Source organism: Oncorhynchus tshawytscha, linkage group LG16, assembly GCF_018296145.1.
Source record: "Oncorhynchus tshawytscha isolate Ot180627B linkage group LG16, Otsh_v2.0, whole genome shotgun sequence".
Lineage (NCBI taxonomy): Eukaryota > Metazoa > Chordata > Actinopteri > Salmoniformes > Salmonidae > Oncorhynchus > Oncorhynchus tshawytscha.
The window spans coordinates 11,413,930-11,434,504 of record NC_056444.1 but is presented as its reverse complement, the minus strand read 5'-3'; the positions used below and the strand labels follow the sequence as shown (position 1 = coordinate 11,434,504).

Genomic DNA, 20,575 nt, shown 5'->3' with positions numbered 1-20,575 from the left:
AAGCCTTGTAATTATACATTATAAAGGCTCATACGTGCCTATAACAAGTAATAAACCACTATAAATGCAGGATCCCTTTTAGAAAGCAAGACCAGGGTTGTGTCCAGTAGGCACAAAACAATATCTTGAAACAAGGTGGTACTGCCTGACCTTAAACAATAAGAAATGCTCATTTTCATTTTTCGCTGCTTAATGTTTTACTAAGGTGTGCCTGACTGAAAACAACCCAAGTCACACTGTCAGATATCCCTCCACTCACCCATATCCTGCCAGGAAGCCCAGACTGGGCGGGCTGACTTTGTCACTAAACACGTACAGCTGGAGGCCCGCCTCTCTCTTCTTCCCAACTGCCGCACCCCTCATCTGGATCTGTCCCGCCGACGGCTGGTCTACGATCCACCACTCCTGGATCTCTCCACTGCTGTTGTGGGTTCTCTCCAGGGCTAGCAGGATGTTCTTGTAGCTATTGTCTGAAAGGGAGATAATATCATTAATGCTACATCAGCAGTCAGTAATAAGAGGGGGATGCTTCAGTTTGAAACAGTGTCAAAATAAGAAATGTAGAAGTGTTAATTTCACATACAATGTAAATCTGTCTATGAACATCTATTCACTGTATTTGAAGTCTATTCAAGGATGTGTACATTCAAAAATTGAACCTTTAGTTAACTAAGCAAATTCTTATTTACTATGACAGCCTAGGAACAGTGGGTTAACTGCCTTGTTCAGGGGCAGAATGACAGATCTTTACCTTGTCAGCTCTGGGATTCGATCTAGCAACCTTTTGCCGCCCCAAATTACCTTTATAGAGGAATTACCTTTATAGAGTTGTTCTATAGGTTTGGCATTGGAGTCACTGGGAGCTCTGAGGAAGCATGGGAAGACTTGTTCTATCACCCTGGAGAAGAGAGGGGAGAAAGAGACCAAAAAAAATCTCCATAGTGCATTGACATGGTTGGGTCGTAACTAATTACATTTAATCTGATTACAACAACAAAAAATGTACCGGTAATCAGTTATGTTACTAGCAAAAATGTTATATTTTTATTTCTCAATGACATTAAATTTAGCATTGAAAAAAGGCGCAAGTTTAAATTTGTTCCACCTAAGTGAGTCTGAACACAAGTCAGAGACCACTATGATGACACACCAAATGAGGACCACCAATCAGAGACCACTATGATGACACACCAAATGCATTTGCTGGATCCTTTTTGTCTTCTTCTATTGCATCTTAAGGGGAAAGTAATCCAGAAGTAACTGAAAGTAATCAGATTACGTTACTTGTATTGGGTAATACAAAAGTTACATTACCGACAAAAAAATGTGGTAACTGTAACGAATTATAAAGTAACCTACCTCACCCTGTCAAGTGGTTGTATACATTATATAGCATGTCATTTAATAATGAATGATTTATGAAGCATTTATAAAGGCCTTATAAAGGGTTTATGAAGGCTTAATTAAGCCTCAAAGTTGTAGTCCTTTTTCCTTAGTGATGTCTACTTACACAGCCTGGTTTCTGGTCCCATTCAGCAGATCTATTAACTCTTGTCGCGTTGTCATATCAAGGTATGTTATATGTTTATCTGTCGCAATTTCAGCTTTGGCTCCAAGACTGAGATTCCTGTTGAAGAGAGAAAAATCGCAATTGCACACAGTACACTGTGGTCACAAATGGTACATCACACATTACTTTGTGAACTCGTAAATGTGTTATTTTCCGGCTCACAGACATTGCAAATGGACAGATATCTCAACAGATATTTTACGGCTCTAAAGTACTATGCAACCTATGTGTATCTACACAACTATGTCATTTTATCAAGTTCACACAAATCTCTAACGACACAGACATCCTAGAGCGGAACTAATTTAACCATTCAAAAATGGAAGCAAGAAACAAATATATTGACTCCCTCCATCCTTGTCTCCCACCCTCTCTGTACGAAATTTTGAATGTTGAGTTGTGCAAGACACTTTTGAGTTTGTAATAAGTGTGTGAGTTTGGTTCTCTCTCAGATTGCAAGTGAGTGTGTTTCCATGTGTGCAGTCGAGTATTGGTTTGATTCTCTATGTCCTGGTTGAGTGCAGCGTGCAACGGAAAACAAAAATGAACGTATCTTATTGGGCAGTTCCAGGTTGTCCTTCCCTGTTTCAGTCTGTTGCCGTGTCACTCTTACCTCTGGATGGTCCAGGACATGGTGACAGGGAAGTATTCCTCCTTGCTGAGAACGTCCATCAGGTTCTTCCTGCTGGGGGCTGATGGTCCACAGGGAGTTGGAACTGCCCTCCAGCTCCGCCACAGCCACGTCCGCTGACGTGTAGGCCTCCAGGAACTGCATCGCTGACTGCAATGATAGAAGCATTGAAATATTACTACTCAAACATACTGTACAACACTAAGATGCACAAAGTCCTGTGTGAGTGGGACAAGACAGGTCTTTGTTATAGTAACACACATTAATTCAATACACAGTAATATATTCAAACCAGAATGTAATAGTAGTCAAATCTATATCATCACAAGATATTTGGAAATCTTGAGCAACATCTGAAATATTTGTTGTATTGTACGGACTAAAATGATGATTTAGAAAGCAAGCTGTAAAATGGGTGGTCTTCTTACCGGAATGTAGTTGTATGAATTCATGAAGTCTGCAAAATCTGCTTTGCTAATGTCCTTCAGTTGATTTTGCTGGGCACTCATAGTGAAAATGGGCTTAAGGAAGAGATACCAATGTTATAATATTAAAATAGATATAAATGTGACATCTGACAAAAGTCAGTAAAAAAAATAAAAACATCTACACACCTTCAATCCCAGAGCTATAGATAGAGTTTGGACTGATGTTTCTACCAACATATGCTAAAATTGCGCCCAGTGTGAAAAATGGCGGCCGAACTGTCTCTCTATATATGACTGCGGTCAACATGAGTGGCGCTACCTGAAAGCCTCCCAGGGTGATGGTGACTGACACGTCCAGAGGTTTGTTGACCACCCCGGCCACTGACTTGACCAGTGACATGAAGAGCAGCGGGAACCAAACAATGCAGATAAGAAGCATGACGATCAAACCTCCCATCCCATACTTCACAACCTTCTTCTTCTTCTGCCCGCGAGGCTGGGGGTACCTCTGGTAAACAAAACACATAAAGGAATATAAAATATAGTTTGGGGAAATAAACAATAGACTTTCGTTACAGTTTCTATAAATGTTTTAAAACTTTTGGGCGAACCTACGTAATTGGTGCCCCGTGTGAGGATTGTCCCGCATAAACCTGCTGTATCTCATTTCTACACAGCCTCTTTGACAACATACTATCTACTTCCACTCTAAGCATCATTCAGATATGGATAGGGAGGTCCTAGAGGAGAACTAACACAGCAGGCCCATGGTCCCTCACCTTCTCTGACATCCTCCAGCACTTGAGGACAAAGATATGGGCGTAGATGTCCTCTACACAGATCCAGTTGGACAGGCTGAGGGTGGTGTCCGTCCACACCCAGTCCATCACCGCTCGCAGCTCCGTCAGGAACGGGATCAGGCGGAACCTGGGAACCAGGACAACGTTAGAGCAATGTTAGGGCAACGTTAGGGCAACAATAGGGCAACGTTATGGCAATAGTAATGAACCAGGCAACCTGGCAACCAGGCAGCCATTGGTTGCATGTGCCGTCACTGATGAGCAGTGTTGGGATTAGATACTTGGAAAAGTAAAACATTATTTATAACTTGTTACATTTAACAAAAAGTTACTTTAGAAATATTACTTTGAATAGAAAGTAATACGTTATATCACTAGTTACATTACTTTGCATTACTTTAATGAAAAAAATCTCACAGTTTAACTGTCAGGGGGAGCGAGGCAAGCTAAACAGGCTCTACCATAGACAGGCTACTTACTATCTCAGGTTTGATCACTAGTTTCTCCTTTCATCTGTGGCGATGCTTTCCTGTACTAGTCTACAAGTGCTGCACTATCATACGGGCTGCTTAATTAGTCATATATACTGTAAGCCAAACATCTATACCTCTCGAACCACCAGTTCTGGTTAGACCGCACGTCGCAGAGCCATAGAGATGTAGAGAGGGCACACTTGCCACTAGATGTTTGAAGCCCTCTATGGTCTTTGCTATTATACCTGTAGAAGCGATCAATGGCAAAGATGTGGACCTTCTTAACATTTCTACGGACATTTCTATGGACAAATAGCCTTTCTTCGCTAACTCGAGAACAAAATGAGGTAACAAGTTAAGATCGAATCATGGAAACATACGCCCAGTAGAGATATGATTCACACAGTCTCCCGGGTTGCGCAGGGGTCTAAGGCACGGTAAAGGTAAAAAAAAAAGAAGAGATATGGTTCACAAGCGTAACTATATTTATATTACCCAGTTTTTAAAAGTAACGCATTCCATTACTAATTAGTCAATCCGTTTACCTAACGCATTATTTTTGTAACGTATTCCTCCCAACACTGCTGATGAGTCTCTTTTCTCAGAAATTCATTCTTCATTATTGTATTCTCAATTGGTGATTGTGGTCACAAGTGGCCTGAATAGCACTCACCCTTGGAAGAGGAAAAGATTGAGGTAGTTGTAACTCTTGGTGAGGAAGTTGCCCAGGACGCGGGTGGGGTAGCCACAACGGATCTGATAGGCCGACAGGCCAAAGTAGATGCACTTGACAAAGTACCACAGCTGGGCCACTGTGTTCTGACTGAACCGTCTGGTGATTGATATGGAAATAATATTAGCGTGTATTTTCAAAGTAAAACATTACACATTACTTACTAATGACGCAACTATTTAGTAAGTATTTAAAATATGTATTTAAAAGAAAGAAGGAGCTGGTTGTGACTAAATTATTAAAATTACTCAATAAATACATGTTATTTCTCCACATTCATACCTCTCTGTGACTCCAGGCAGGATGAAGAACATCCAGAAGTGGATGCCGAACACCAGGATGACCTGGAAGATGACTTTTCCCATGACGGTCTTTCGAAGGTAGAGGGCTCGGTCGATGATCATGGTGCCAAACTGGATCAGCACCATCACCAGGAAGGCTTCGGGAACCTGGTCTTCCGACAGGGAGGAAGTGATGTCAGCTGCCGCAGAGTGTTTCTGTTGGGGTACAGGAAGTACTGTTATGTTATGAAATGTTATGGAAATGGTATGGTATTTATTTGGAAGTTTCAAGTTCAAAAGTGTTCTTGTCCCTTTAGGGACAATTGAAATTCATTACACTGGGTTTCAAATCACAAAGACAATGACAGTTTAAACCAGAATTTTAGCACTAACATATCATATATCAAACTTACCCCAAATGCCCAGAAGCCGAAGACGATGATGATAAAGTCCACTGTGTCGGCCAGGAACATCAGCACATAGACGTCTGTCACTGCACTGTACTCTGGGTGGATCAGGTTGTAGAAGAACTGACAGATGGGAATGTAGATCTCCAGAGTTCTACAGACAGGCAAAGAAACAATGATCTGTTACAGTAAACAAGGCAAACAAGATAAACTAGATACCTTTATGAACGGTTAATGTCATTTTTATGAACCTTGTAATGTGTATGCATCAAAATCAAATCAGGCTTAGAGATTTACAGTATAGCCACCATTAAACAATTTATTATCCTGGATAGCGACTGAATAGTAGCCTAATAACAGTAATAAGGCACCTTCAAGTCAGTACACCTACTTTTTGACAGTGAAGCTCTTGGCTTTGATGAGCTGCTCTCTGAGTTTCTCCAGGATCATCTCCTTCTTGCTCCTGTGCTGGACACTCAGCACACTGTCCCCTCTCCGCAGGCTGTCCCCTCTCCGCAAGCTGTGCCCTCTCCGCAGGCCAGGCCGTGAGCTCACACTATCTGTGGAGTCAGCAGGTTTGATGAGGTTTGGAAGACATAGGGCTCACAGATGATATTGTGTTGGTTCATAATTAAAAGTCTAGATATTTCCCCCAAACATATCTAAGCCCAATAAGGGAGTTACTCTACAGACTTGTGACCTCACCTCCTTTGGAGTGGGCGGAGCGCACAGTGCGCTGGGAAAGGTGGGAGGCGGAGCTGGAGCTCTTGCGGCGCAGCGGGGTGGAGGTGGACATGGAGTGGAATTGTCGGGGTATGCGGTTGCGGACCGACTCCAGCAGGGAGCTGCTGCCCTCCGCAGCCTGCTTCTCCACTGGCCTGGAGCTGGTCCTCTTCTCCCTCTCGTGGTGGTGCTGCTTGGGGGTTTCCCTCCCTCCTCCCCTGGGGTTGTCCTCATCCCACAGCCCGTGACACTGGAGGTCAAGACCAAAGAATAGGATGGTTAAGCCATTCAGTGTGCTAAATGTAACTATGTATCAATACAGGCAACAAGTCAGAAATAACAACATAGTTAAAGGTGTAGTCCACTTTTTTTTTACCTTATTTTTTGAAAAAGTTAACTATCCCTTTAAAGGAATAACCATGTATTGTAGTTAATAGGCATCACACCTAGTAAGACTTAGTGGGCACCTTGAGAATAGATCGGTGGAAGAACAGAGCTAGCAGCTGAACCAGGTCATAGTGCACGTATCCCTCCCTCTTCTCCACACCGATGATGTTGGGAGGATGGAATGGTTTGGACTTGTCCAGCTCAATGTTCTGGTTGAAGGGGAAGAAACCAAACTGGAAGAAGTACTTGATCACAATGGTGACCTGGTGGTACAGAGAGAAGGGGAAAACATTTAGCAGCTGCCTGAGTGATAAAATCAAGAAATAGCAACATTGTCTATCAACACAATTCATTATTGAGTACAGTGCAGTAACAGAGTATTATTTCCACACTGAACATGTTTAAACAACAACTTTATTTTTCAAAGCTGGATAAAGAAAAAAGGGCAAAGCGTCAATACAGGACTAAGATTGAATCCCACTACACTGGCTCTGACGCTCGTCAGATGTTGCAGGTCTTGCAAACTATTACGAACGACAAAAGGGCCAGACGGATTACCAGGACGTGTACTCAAAGCATGCGCGGACCAACTGGCAAGTGTCTTCACTGACATTTTCAACCTCTCCCTGACTGAGTCTGTAATACCTACGTTTCAAGCAGACCACCATTGTCCCTGTGCCCAAGAAAGTGAAGGTAACCTGCCTAAATGACTACCGACCCGTAGCGCTCACGTCTGTAGCCATGAAGTGCTTTGAAAGGCTGGTCATGACTCACATCAACACCATCATCCCGGAAACCCTAGACTCACTCCGATTCACAATCCGCCCCAACAGATCCACAGATGATGCAATCACAATCCACACTGCCCTTTCCTACCTAGACAAAAGGAATACCTATGTGAGAATGCTGTTCATTGACTACAGCCCAGTGTTCAACACCAGAGTGCCCACAATGCTCATTACTAAGCTAACGACCCTGGGACTAAACACCTCCCTCTGCAACTGGATCCTGGTCTTCCTGAAGGGTCGCCCCCAGGCGGTAAGGGTAGGCAACAACACATCTGCCACGCTGTTCCTCAACACTGGGGCCCCTCAGAGTTGTGTGCTTAGTCCCCTCCCGTACTCCCTGTTCACTCACGACTGCGTGGCCAAACACGACTCCAACACAATCATTAAGTTTGCTGATGACACAACAGTGGTAGGCCTGATCACCGACAATGATGCGACAGCCTTTAGGAAGGAGGTCAGAGACCTGGGCATGTGGTGCCAAGACAACAACCTCTCCCTCAACGTGAGCAAGACAAAAGAGATGATTGTTGACTACAGGAAAAGGAGGGCCGAACACACCCCCATTCACATCGACATGGCTGTAGTGGAGCGGGTCGAGAGTTTCAAGTTCCTTGTGTCCACATCACCAACACACTATCATGGTCCAAACACATCAAGACAGTCATGAAGAGGGCATGTCAACACCTTTTCCCCCTCAGGAGACTGAAAAGATTTGGCATGGGTCCCCAGATCCTCAAAACGTTCTACAGCTGCACCATCAAGAGCATCCTGACATCACTGCCTGGTATGGCAACTGCTCTGACTGTAAGGCGCTACAGAGGGTAATACGTACGGCCCAGTACATCACTGGAACCAAGCTTCCTGCCATCCAGGACGTATTTAATAGGCGGTGTCAGAGGAAGGCCCATAACATGGTCAAAGACTCCAGTCATCCAAGTCATAGACTGTTCTCTCTGCTACCGCACGGCAAGCGGTACCGGGGGGCGCCAAGTCAAGTCATAGACTGTTCTCTGTGCTACCGCATGGCAAGCGGTACCGGAGTGCCAAGTCTGGGACCAAAAGACACCTTAACAGCTTCTACCCCCAAGCCATAAGACTGCTGAACAATTAATCAAATGGCCAACGGACTATTTACATTTACCCCCCACATTCATTTGTTTTGTACACTGCTGCTTCTCGCTGTTTATTATCTATGCATGGTCACTTCACCCCTACCTCCATGTACAAATTACCTCGACTAACCTGTACCCCCACATTGACTCTGTACCGGTACCCCTCAGTATTGTTATTTTATTATGTTACTTTAAAAAATGTTTTGTTTACTTTAGTTTATTTAGTAAATATTTTCTTAACTCTATTTCTTGAACTGCATTGTTGGTTAAGGGCTTGTAAGTCAGCATTTCATGGTCAGGTGTTTCTGTATTCGGCGCATGTGACGAATAAAATGTGATTTGATTTAAAATACATGAATGAAAACGATGAAATGGACATCATAACGGGATGGTTCACCTTAATAATTTGGGTGAACTATCACTTTAAAACTGCAAAGGACCAGGGGTCAAGGCAGATTTACATTGATAAGAGCCTGACTCATGTCTAACTTGGTTTGTTTAGTTACAACTAGTTGGCTGGCTAATCTAATTTGAATGATGCATCAACACCTGATAAACACAGCACCGGCTTTGTATTCCACCTGCCAGTGTTTCTGGAAGGATGTGGACTGTAGTGTGAGAGGACGACAGAGGCTCGCCTCGTAGGACGCTGTTACTGACTACTGCCGAGGACTGGTGATCTCTCAGGTGCTTATAGCACCTAGGTGGGTGCTACACTTTTGGTGGTGGAAGTTGCAGCTTACCAACAGAGGAGGAGTAGCTGTGAACTGGTGTTGCCTGATGATGTCTGACGGATCTCCCTCCCTGGCTGCACCATCGCTGCCACCTCTCAAGTTACTCCTGTACTGAACTGCACTATGGAAGACCATCTCCCAAGAACGGCACACTTCCTGAATGTATCTTTAGTGTTTATTTTTAAAGTGACTGATATTCTGTATGAAAACCACTTTATAAAATACAGTTGAAGTCGGAAGTTAACATAAAACCTTAGTCAAATACATTTAAACTCAGTTTTTCACAATTTCTGACATTTAATCCCATTAAAAATTCCCTGTTTTAGGTCAGGTAGGATCACCAGTTTATTTTAAGAATGTGAAATGTCAGAATAATAGTAGAGAGAATAATTTATTTCAGCTTTCATTTCTTTCATCACTTTTCCAGTGCGTTAGAAGTTTACATACACTCAATTAGTATTTGGTAGTATTGCCTTTCAATTGTTGAACTTGGGTCAAATGTTTCGGTAGCCTTCCACAAGCTTCCCACAATAAGTTGGATGAATTTTGGCCCATTCCTCCTGACAGAGCTGGTGTAATTGAGTCAGGTTTGCAGACTTCTTGCTCGCACACACTTTTTCAGTTCTGCCCACAAATTTTCTATAGGATTGAGGTCAGGGCTTTGTGATGGCCACTCCAATACCTTGACTTTGTTGTCCTTAAGCCATTTTGCCACAACTTTGGAAGTATGCTTGGGGACATTGTCCAATTGGAAGACCCATTTAACTTCCTGACTGATGTCTTGAGATGTTGCTTCAATATATCCACGTAATTTTCCTGTCTCATGAAGCCATCTATTTTGTGAAGTGCACAAGTCCCTCCTGCAGCAAAGCACCCCCACAATAAGATACTGCCACCCCCGTGCGACACTGCTGGGATGGTGTTCTTCGGCCTGCAAGCATTCCCCTTTTTCCTCCAAACATAACGGTGGTCATTATGGCCAAACAGTTCTATTTTGTTTCATCAGACCAGAGGACATTTCTCCAAAAAATAAGATCTTTGTTCACATGTGCAGTTTCAAACCGTAGTCTGTCTTTTTTATGGTGGCTTTGGAGCAGTGGCTTCTTCCTTGCTGAGCGACTTTTCAGATTATGTTGATATAGGACTTGTTTTACTGTGGATATAGATAGTTTTGTACCTGTTTACTCCAGCATCTTCACACGGTCCTTTGCTGTTGTTCTGGGATTGATTTGCACTTTTCGCACCAAAGTACATTCAACTCTAGGAGACAGAACGCGTCCCCTTCCTGAGCGGTATGATGGCTGCGTGGTCCCATGGTGTTTATACTTGCCTACTATTGTTTGTACACATTTGGAAATTGCTCCCAAGGATGAATCAGACTTGTGGAGGTCTACAATTTTTTCTGTCTTGGGTGATTTCTTTTGATTTTCCCATGATGTCAAGCAGAGGCACTGAGTTTGAAGGTAGGCCTTGAAATACATCCACAGGTACTGTCACACCCTGACCATAGTTTGCTTTGTATGTTTCTATGTTTTGGTTGGTCAGGGTGTGATCTGAGTGGGCATTCTATGTTGGATGTCTTGTTTGTCTATTTCTATGTCTGGCCTGATATGGTTCTCAATCAGAGGCAGGTGTTAGTCATTGTCTCTGATTGGGAACCATATTTAGGTAGCCTGGGTTTCACTGTGTGTTTGTGGGTGATTGTTCCTGTCTCTGTGTTTTGCACCAGATAGGACTGTTTTAGGTTTTCGCACGTTTGTTGTTTTGTTAGTTTATTAGTGTCCAGTTTCTTTATTAAAGTACAATGAATAACAACCACGCTGCATTTTGGTCCGCCTCTACTTCACCTAAAGAAAACCGTTACAGGTACACCTCTAATTGACTCAAATTATGTCAATTAGCCTCTCAGAAGCTTCAAAAGCCATGACACCATTTTCTGGAATTTTCCAAGCTGTTTAAAGGCATAGTCAACTTAGAGTCAACTTAGTGTATGTAAACTTCTGACCCACTGGAATTGTGATAACAGTGAATTATAAGTGAAATAATCTGTCTGTAAACAATTGTTGGAAAAATTACTTGTGTCATGCACAAAGTAGATGTCCTAAACGACTTGCCAAAACTATAGTTTGTTAACAAGACATTTGTGGAGTTAATGAAAAACGAGTTTTAATGACTCCAACCTAAGTGTATGTAAACTTCCTACTTCAACTGTAAATATCCAGTATTATTTATTCTTAATGTAATACCTCTGTGTAGACGATGGCGGTCATCCAGAAACGTTTGCTGGGCCTGGGGACAGACAGCATGGCCCAGAGGAAGATGAAGATGGGAAGGACGAGCGTGGCCACGGATGCTGAGATCATGTGGTTGAGGATGATGACCAGGAAACACACCATCTCTGAGTGGGCCACCAGCATGTTGTACAGAGCATAGAGCAGCTGGAGCAGGGCCGGCTGATCGCCGTAGAAACGCTCTGAATCCTCCAACTCCTCGTCGTAGAACATCCTGATCGAGAGAGGGGAGAGAGAGAGAGAGAGGGAGAGATGGGAGAGAGAGAGAGAGAGGAGAGAGAGGGAGAGAGAGAAAGAGGAGGGGAGAGAGAAAGAGGAGGGGAGAGAGAAAGAGGGGGGAGAGGGGGCGAGAGAGAGAGAGAGGGGAGAGAGAGAGAGGAGGGGAGAGAAAGAGGAGGGGGGGAGAGAAAGAGGAGGGGAGAGAGAGAAAGAGGGGGAGAGAGAGAAAGAGGGGGAAGAGAGAGAGAAAGAGGAGGGGAGAGAGAGAGAGAAAGAGGGGGAGAGAGAAAGAGGGGGAGAGAGAGAAAGAGGAGGGGAGAGAGAAAGAGGGGGAGAGGGGGCAAGAGAGAGGGGAGAGAGCGATAGAGAGAGGGAGATGGAGAGAGAGAAAGAGGGGGAGAAAGACAGAGAGAGAGAGGAAGAGAGAGGGAGACGTGGAGAGAGGGAGAGACCGGGAGAGAGAGAGAGGAAGAGAGAGAGAGAGGGAAAGAGAGAGCGGGAAAGAGATAGAATTAGAATTATCAAACAAACTAATCTTTAGCCTTGACTGGATCTCGATGTCGGGCTTTCTAATAACTGAGAGATGAGTATTTTAATTGGAAATGCAAGACAAGCTGCGATAAAATACAATACCTATTGCGTAGCAGATCGCTGGCTGTCAGCTCGTGGGTGAGCGAGGGAAACGTGCCACTCCTGACGCCCGACAGAAAATCAGACTTCTCGTCAGGTGTCACCACAACCAACCTCTTCTTATGATGGGCCCTAATGGATGAGGCCCGTTCAGCCTCCTCCCTGACCAAGCCTGTAGCTCTGCTGTACGAGGCCCCCTCCCTGTCCAGGCCTGTAGCTCTGCTGTATGAGGGGGGGATGTCTGTGTCTGTACTGGGGAGGTCTGCCTGGTAGAGCTGGAGGTCACTGTGGTGGGCGTAGCACGGTCCTCTCTCCAACCCTGTCTGTTTGACTTCTGGGACGCTGTCCCTACTGTCCCAGTCCAAACCCCTGGACCTGGAGAGAAGAACCCCCTCATGTTCCATATACAGCCCCATGGAGGTGGAGGTGGATGGGGTCTCAGTGCAGGAGGAGTGGGGGTCTTGGAGGTCCTGGTCTGGCTCCTCTCCTGTCTCCACGATGGTGTCGGTGGTCCCCTGGTGGGAACAGAGGGCTGTACACTGGTTGTGCTCACTAGTGGGGAGAGAGAAGCAAGAGAAAGGAGTGTTGATGTTCTGGAACTTATCTGTTCCATGACTCTTCATTTCAGTATTACTAGTCAATAATCCACATACTGTGTACCTACTGACTGCTGAAATGACCAAATCCACAAGGGTGTCTGCAGTCGTGGCCAAAAGTTTTGAGAATGACAAATATTAATTTTCACAAAGTCTGCTGCCTCAGTTTGTATGATGCCAATTTGCATATACTCCAGAATGTTATGAAGAGTGATCAGATAAATTGCAATTAATTGCGATGTCCCTCTTTGCCATGCAAATGAACTGAATTCCCCCCAAAAACATTTCCACTGCATTTCAGCCCTGCCACAAAAGGACCAGCTGACATCATGTCAGTGATTCTCTCGTTAACACAGGTGTGAGTGTTGACGAGGACAAGAATGGAGATCACTCTGTCATGCTGATTGAGATCGAATAACTGACTGGAAGCTTAAAAAGGAAGGTGGTGCTTGGAATCATTGTTCTTCCTCTGTCAACCATGGTTTCCTGCAAGGAAACACGTGCCATCATAATTGTTTTGATCAAAAAAGGGCTTCCCAGGCAAGGATATTGCTGCCAGTAAGATTGCACCTAAATCAACCATTTATCGGATCATCAAGAACTTCAAGGAGAGCGGTTCAATTGTTGTGAAGAAGGCTTCAGGGCGCCCAAGAAAGTCCAGCAAGCACCAGGACTGTCTCTTCAAGTTGATTCAGCTGCAGGATCGGGGCACCACCAGTACAGAGCTTGCTCAGGAAAGGCAGCAGGCAGGTGTGAGTGCATCTGTACGCACAGTGAGGCAAAGACTTTTGGAGGATGGCCTGGTGTCAAGAAGGGCAGGAAAGAAGCCACTTCTCTCCAGGAAAAACATCAGGGACAGACTGATATTCTACAGATATTCTACAGGTACAGGGATTGGACTGCTGAGGACTGGGGTCAAGTCTTTTCTCTGATGAATCCCCTTTCCGATTGTTTGGGGAATCCAGAAAAAAGCTTGTCTGGAGAAGACAAGGTGAGCACTACCATCAGTCCTGTCAGCAACACAATTCACCAAATCATGAGAAAACAAAAATATAATTACTTGACACATTGGAAATAATTAACAAAAAAACTGAGCAAACTAGAATGCTATTTGGCCCTAAACAGAGAGTACACAGTGGCAGAATACCTGACCACTGTGACTGACCCAAACTTAGAGAAAGCTTTGACTATGTACAGACTCAGTGAGCATAGCCTTGCTATTGAGAAAGGCCACCGTAGGCAGACCTGGCTCTCAAGAGAAGACAGGCTATGTGCACACTGCCCACAAAATGAGTTGGAAACTGAGCTGCACTTACTAACCTCCTGCCCAATGTATGACCATATTAGAGACACATATTTCCCTCAGATTACACAGATCCACAAAGAACTCGAAAACAAACACAATTTGATAAACTCCCATATCTACTGGGTGAAATACCACAGTGTGCCATCACAGCAGCAATATTTGTGACCTGTTGCCACAAGAAAAGGGCAACCAGTGAAGAACAAACATAATTGTAAATACAACCCATATTTATGTGTATTTATTTTCCCATGTGTACTTTAACCATTTACACATTGTTACAACACTGTATATAGACATAATATTATATTTGTAATGTCTTTATTCTTTTGGAACTTCTGTGAGTGTAATGTTTACTGTTACTTTTTATTGTTTATTTCACTTTTGTTTATTATCTACTTCACTTGCTTTGGCAATGTGAACATATATTTTCCATGCCAATAAAGCCCTTAAATTGAAATAAATTAAATTGAGAGAGATAGAGAGAGAGAGGGGGGTGGGGGGGGAGAGGTAACAGACTCATACACTGGATATAACGGCCGTCCATCAGCACCATATCAGGGTGTTGCCATTGTAACTGCCCACTGTATTACACACTCACCCCGCCCCTGTCTACTCCTCTTTTATCGTCTCCTGATCCTCAATATAATCTTACACCTGCTCTGAAAGCAGACAATAACGGCCTTTACAGTTTACACAACACTACAGTCACGCGTGACATGTTTGAACAGCGCTATGAGAAAAGGCCATTATAGTCCTGTAGCCAGGAAGTGGATTTGATGACAAGAATATGACTTGAGAACCTAAGAGAAGGAGAGAGTGAAGGATGAAGGGAGAGAAGAGTAGAGAGTGAAGGATGAAGGGAGAAGGAGAGAGTGAAGGATGAAGGGAGAGAAGAGTAGAGAGTGAAGGATGAAGGGAGAGAAGGAGAGAGTGAAGGATGAAGGGAGAGAAGAGTAGAGAGTGAAGGATGAAGGGAGAGAAGAGTAGAGAGTGAAGGATGAAGGGAGAGAAGAGTAGAGAGTGAAGGATGAAGGGAAAGAAGAGTAGAGAGTGAAGGATGAAGGGAGAGAAGAGTAGAGAGTGAAGGATGAAGGGAGAGAAGGGGAGAGGGAAGGCTAAAGGGAGAGAAGGAGAGAGTGAAGGATGAAGGGAGAGAAGGAGAGCGTGAAGGATGAAGAGAGAGAAGAGTAGAGAGTGAAGGATGAAGAGAGAGAAGAGTAGAGAGTGAAGGATGAAGGGAGAGAAGGGGAGAGGGAAGGATAAAGGGAGAGAAGGAGAGAGTGAAGGATGAAGGGAGAGAAGGAGAGAGTGAAGGATGAAGGGAGAGAAGGAGAGAGTGAAGAATGAAGGAAGAGAAGAGTAGAGAGTGAAGGATGAAGGGAGAGAAGGAGAGAGTGAAGGATGAAGGGAGAAGGAGAGAGTGAAGGATGAAGGGAGAGAAGAGTAGAGAGTGAAGGATGAAGGGAGAGAAGAGTAGAGAGTGAAGGATGAAGGGAGAGAAGAGTAGAGAGTGAAGGATGAAGGGAAAGAAGAGTAGAGAGTGAAGGATGAAGGGAGTTAACAGTAGAGAGTGAAGGATGAAGGGAGAGAAGGGGAGAGGGAAGGATAAAGGGAGAGAAGGAGAGAGTGAAGGATGAAGGGAGAGAAGGAGAGAGTGAATGATGAAGAGAGAGAAGAGTAGAGAGTGAAGGATGAAGAGAGAGAAGAGTAGAGAGTGAAGGATGAAGGGAGAGAAGGGGAGAGGGAAGGATAAAGGGAGAGAAGGAGAGAGTGAAGGATGAAGGGAGAGAAGGAGAGAGTGAAGGATGAAGGGAGGGAAGGAGAGAGTGAAGGATGAAAGGAGAGAAGGAGAGAGTGAAGGATGAAGGGAGAGAAGATTAGAGAGTGAAGGATGAAGGGAGAGAAGAGTAGAGAGTGAAGGATGAAGGGAGAGAAGAGTAGAGAGTGAAGGATGAAGAGAGAGAAGAGTAGAGAGTGAAGGATGAAGGGAGAGAAGAGTAAAGAGTGAAGGATGAAGGGAGAGAAGGGGAGAGTGAAGGATGGAGGGAGAGAAGGGGAGAGGGAAGGATAAAGGGAGGGAAGAGTAGAGAGTGAGGGTGAAGGGAGAGAAGGAGAGAGTGAAGGATAAAGGGAGAGAAGGAGAGAGTGAAGGATGAAGGGAGAGAAGGAGAGCGTGAAGGATGAAGAGAGAGAAGAGTAGAGAGTGAAGGATGAAGAGAGAGAAGAGTAGAGAGTGAAGGATGAAGGGAGAGAAGGGGAGAGGGAAGGATAAAGGGAGAGAAGGAGAGAGTGAAGGATGAAGGGAGAGAAGGAGAGAGTGAAGGATGAAGGGAGAGAAGAGTAGAGAGTGAAGGATGAAGGGAGAGAAGGAGAGAGTGAAGGATGAAGGGAGAGAAGGAGAGAGTGAAGGATGAAGGGAGAGAAGGAGAGAGTGAAGGATAAAGGGAGAGAAGGAGAGAGTGAAGGATGAAGGGAGAGAAGGAGAGTGTGAAGGATGAAGAGTAGAGAGTGAAGGATGAAGGGAGAGAAGGAGAGAGTGAAGGATGAAGGGAGAGAAGGAGAGAGTGAAGGATGAAGGAAGAGAAGAGTAGAGAGTGAAGGATGAAGGGAGAGAAGGAGAGAGTGAAGGATGAAGGAAGAGAAGAGTAGAGAGTGAAGGATGAAGGGAGAGAAGGAGAGAGTGAAGGATGAAGGGAGAGAAGGAGAGAGTGAAGGATGAAGGGAGAGAAGGAGAGAGTGAAGGATAAAGGGAGAGAAGGAGAGAGTGAAGGATGAAGGGAGAGAAGGAGAGAGTGAAGGATGAAGATAGAGAAGAGTAGAGAGTGAAGGATGAAGGGAGAGAAGGAGAGAGTGAAGGATGAAGGGAGAGAAGGAGAGAGTGAAGGATGAAGGAAGAGAAGAGTAGAGAGTGAAGGATGAAGGGAGAGAAGGAGAGAGTGAAGGATGAAGGGAGAGAAGGAGAGAGTGAAGGATGAAGGGAGAGAAGAGTAGAGAGTGAAGGATGAAGGGAGAGAAGAGTAGAGAGTGAAGGATGAAGGGAGAGAAGAGTAGAGAGTGAAGGATGAAGGGAGAGAAGAGTAGAGAGTGAAGGATGAAGGGAGAGAAGAGTAGAGAGTGAAGGATGAAGGGAGAGAAGGGGAGAGGGAAGGATAAAGGGAGAGAAGGAGAGAGTGAAGGATGAAGGGAGAGAAGGAGAGAGTGAAGGATGAAGGGAGAGAAGGAGAGAGTGAAGGATAAAGGGAGAGAAGGAGAGAGTGAAGGATGAAGGGAGAGAAGGAGAGTGTGAAGAATGAAGATAGAGAAGAGTAGAGAGTGAAGGATGAAGGGAGAGAAGGAGAGAGTGAAGGATGAAGGGAGAGAAGGAGAGAGTGAAGGATGAAGGAAGAGAAGAGTAGAGAGTAAAGGATGAAGGGAGAGAAGAGTAGAGAGTGAAGGATGAGGGAGAGAAGAGTAGAGAGTGAAGGATGAAGGAGAGAAGAGTAGAGAGTGAAGGATGAAGGGAGAGAAGAGTAGAGAGTGAAGGATGAAGGGAGAGAAGAGTAGAGAGTGAAGGATGAAGGGAGAGAAGAGTAGAGAGTGAAGGATGAAGGGAGAGAAGAGTAGAGAGTGAAGGATGAAGGGAGAGAAGGGGAGAGGGAAGGATAAAGGGAGAGAAGGAGAGAGTGAAGGATGAAGGGAGCGAAGGAGAGAGTGAAGGATGAAGAGAGAGAAGAATAGAGAGTGAAGGATGAAGAGAGAGAAGAGTAGAGAGTGAAGGATGAAGGGAGAGAAGGGGAGAGGGAAGGATAAAGGGAGAGAAGGAGAGAGTGAAGGATGAAGGGAGAGAAGGAGAGAGTGAAGGATGAAGGGAGAGAAGAGTAGAGAGTGAAGGATGAAGGGAGAGAAGAGTAGAGAGTGAAGGATGAAGGGAGAGAAGAGTAGAGAGTGAAAGATGAAGAGAGAGAAGAGTAGAGAGGGAAGGATGAAGGGAGAGAAGAGTAGAGAGTGAAGGATGAAGGGAGAGAAGGGTAGAGAGTGAAGGATGAAGGGAGAGAAGAGTATAGAGTAAAGGATGAAGGGAGATAAGAGTAGAGAGTGAAGGATGAAGGGAGAGAAGGGGAGAGTGAAGGATGGAGGGAGAGAAGGGGAGAGTGAAGGATAAAGGGAGGGAAGAGTAGAGAGTGAAGGATGAAGGGAGAGAAGGAGAGTGTGAAGGATGAAGGAGAGAAGAGTAGAGAGTGAAGGATGAAGGAGAAGGGGAGAGTGAAGGATGAAGGGAGAGAAGGAGAGAGTGAAGGATAAAGGGAGAGAAGAGTAGAGAGTGAAGGATGAAGGGAGAGAAGAGTAGAGAGTGAAGGATGAAGGGAGAGAAGAGTAGAGAGTGAAAGATGAAGAGAGAGAAGAGTAGAGAGGGAAGGATGAAGGGAGAGAAGAGTAGAGAGTGAAGGATGAAGGGAGAGAAGGGTAGAGAGTGAAGGATGAAGGGAGAGAAGAGTATAGAGTAAAGGATGAAGGGAGATAAGAGTAGAGAGTGAAGGATGAAGGGAGAGAAGGAGAGTGAAGGATGGAGGGAGAGAAGGGGAGAGTGAAGGATAAAGGAGGAAGAGTAGAGAGTGAAGGATGAAGGGAGAGAAGGAGAGTGTGAAGGATGAAGGAGAGAAGAGTAGAGAGTGAAGGATGAAGGGAGAGAAGGGGAGAGTGAAGGATGAAGGGAGAGAAGGAGAGAGTGAAGGATAAAGGAGGGAAGAGTGTAAGGATGAAGGGAGAGAAGGAGAGAGTGAAGGATGAAGGGAGAGAAGAGTAGAGAGTGAAGGATGAAGGGAGAGAAGGGGAGAGTGAAGGATGAAGGGAGAGAAGGGGAGAGTGAAGGATAAAGGGAGGGAAGAGTAGAGAGTAAGGGTTGAGGGGGAGAGAGTAGAGAGTAAGGCTTGAAGGGAGGGAAGAGAGTGAGGGATGAGAGGAGAGAAGTCTGTTTGTCATTGCCTACCTGGCCTGGCTGCCTCTGCTGTCAGCTGAAGAGGTGGACTTTAGGTCCAGCCCCTCCATCTTGCAGAGTTTAGGACGGGCACGCTCGCTGGTCTTGGGCACCTGTACGTTGTCAGGACCCGTGTCAGTGTGGTCCAGAGTGGAGCGACAGGAGTAGAGCAGTGTGCTCTCTGTGTACGCACTGGAGAAATACACAGACAGATGAAGTTTGATGCCCTGTTCTACACAGACTATGGACTGTGCATTATCTTCTGTGGTGTGTGTGTCTGCGCACATATGGATGTCTGAATTCTTGTGGGTGTGGGCGTGTTAAACTATTCTTGTGGGGACCAGAAGTAAACAAGTACACAATAGTAAACAAACAAAAATTTGACCAACTGGGTACATTTTGTTAGTCCCCATGAGGTCAAATGCTATTTCTAGGGGGTTTAGGGTTAAGGTTAGAATTAGTTTTAGGGTTAGAATTATGTTAAGGGTTAGGAGCTAGGGTTAGTTTTAGCGTTAGGGTTAGTAGCTAGGGTTAGGTTTAGGGTTAAGGTTAGGTTTTTGGTTTAAGGTTAGGGTTATGGTAAGGGTAAGAGTACGGATTAGTGTTAGGGTTAGCACTAGGGAAAATAGGATTTTGAATGGTACTGAATTGTGTGTCCCCACAAGTTTAGCTGACAAGTGTGTGTGTGTGTGTGTCTGCGCCAGGCCAAAGTCGAGGCAGAGGATAGAATGCCTGTGGGTAATAGTGCTCCCAGAACAGAGCAGAGCAGGGCAGGACAGAACAGAACAGGGCAGAACAGAGCAGAACAGGGCAGAACAGAGCAGAGCAGAACAGAGCAGAACAGAACAGAACAGAACAGAGCAGAACAGGGCAGAACAGAGCAGAACAGAATAGAACAGAGCAGAACAGGGCAGAACAGAGCAGAACTGGGCATAACAGGGCAGAACAGAGCAGAACAGGGCAGAACAGGGCAGAACAAGGCATAACAGGGCAGAACAGGGCAGAACAAGGCATAACAGAGCAGAATAGGGCAGAACAGGGCAGAACAGGGCAGAACAGAGCAGAACAGAACAGAGCAGAACAGGGCAGAACAGAGCAGAACAGGGCAGAACAGAGCAGAACAGAGCAGAACAGGGCAGAACAGAGCAGAACAGAGCAGAACAGAACAGAACAGAACAGAGCAGAACAGGGCAGAAAAGAGCAGAACAGAGCAGAACAGGGCAGAACAGAGCAGAACAGAGCAGAACAGAGCAGAACAGGGCAGAACAGAGCAGAACAGAACAGAACAGAACAGGGCAGAACAGGGCAGAACAGAGCAGAACCGGGCATAACAGGGCAGAACAGAGCAGAACAGGGCAGAAGAGGGCAGAACAGGGCATAACAGAGCATAACAGGGCAGAACAGGGCATAACAGAGCAGAACAGGGCAGAACAGGGCATAACAGAGCAGAACAGGGCAGAACAGGGCATAACAGAACAGAACAGGGCAGAACAGAACAGAGCAGAGCAGAAC

General features: G+C 45.2%; 1 protein-coding gene across 1 annotated transcript in view; it reads right to left on the bottom strand.

The window, feature by feature from the left end:
• The window catches only part of LOC112216472 (piezo-type mechanosensitive ion channel component 2), an 80,718-nt gene that overhangs the window by 1,317 nt on the left and 58,826 nt on the right, over nucleotides 1–20,575 (bottom strand). Inside the window, 17 exon segments of the mRNA XM_042298634.1 lie at nucleotides 260–470; nucleotides 819–898; nucleotides 1,511–1,627; nucleotides 2,184–2,261; nucleotides 2,263–2,351; nucleotides 2,630–2,722; nucleotides 2,949–3,137; nucleotides 3,409–3,556; nucleotides 4,576–4,734; nucleotides 4,918–5,132; nucleotides 5,330–5,477; nucleotides 5,715–5,883; nucleotides 6,029–6,296; nucleotides 6,514–6,696; nucleotides 11,314–11,572; nucleotides 12,211–12,759; nucleotides 19,076–19,255. Of these exon segments, the coding sequence (XP_042154568.1) occupies nucleotides 260–470; nucleotides 819–898; nucleotides 1,511–1,627; nucleotides 2,184–2,261; nucleotides 2,263–2,351; nucleotides 2,630–2,722; nucleotides 2,949–3,137; nucleotides 3,409–3,556; nucleotides 4,576–4,734; nucleotides 4,918–5,132; nucleotides 5,330–5,477; nucleotides 5,715–5,883; nucleotides 6,029–6,296; nucleotides 6,514–6,696; nucleotides 11,314–11,572; nucleotides 12,211–12,759; nucleotides 19,076–19,255 (3,135 nt within the window).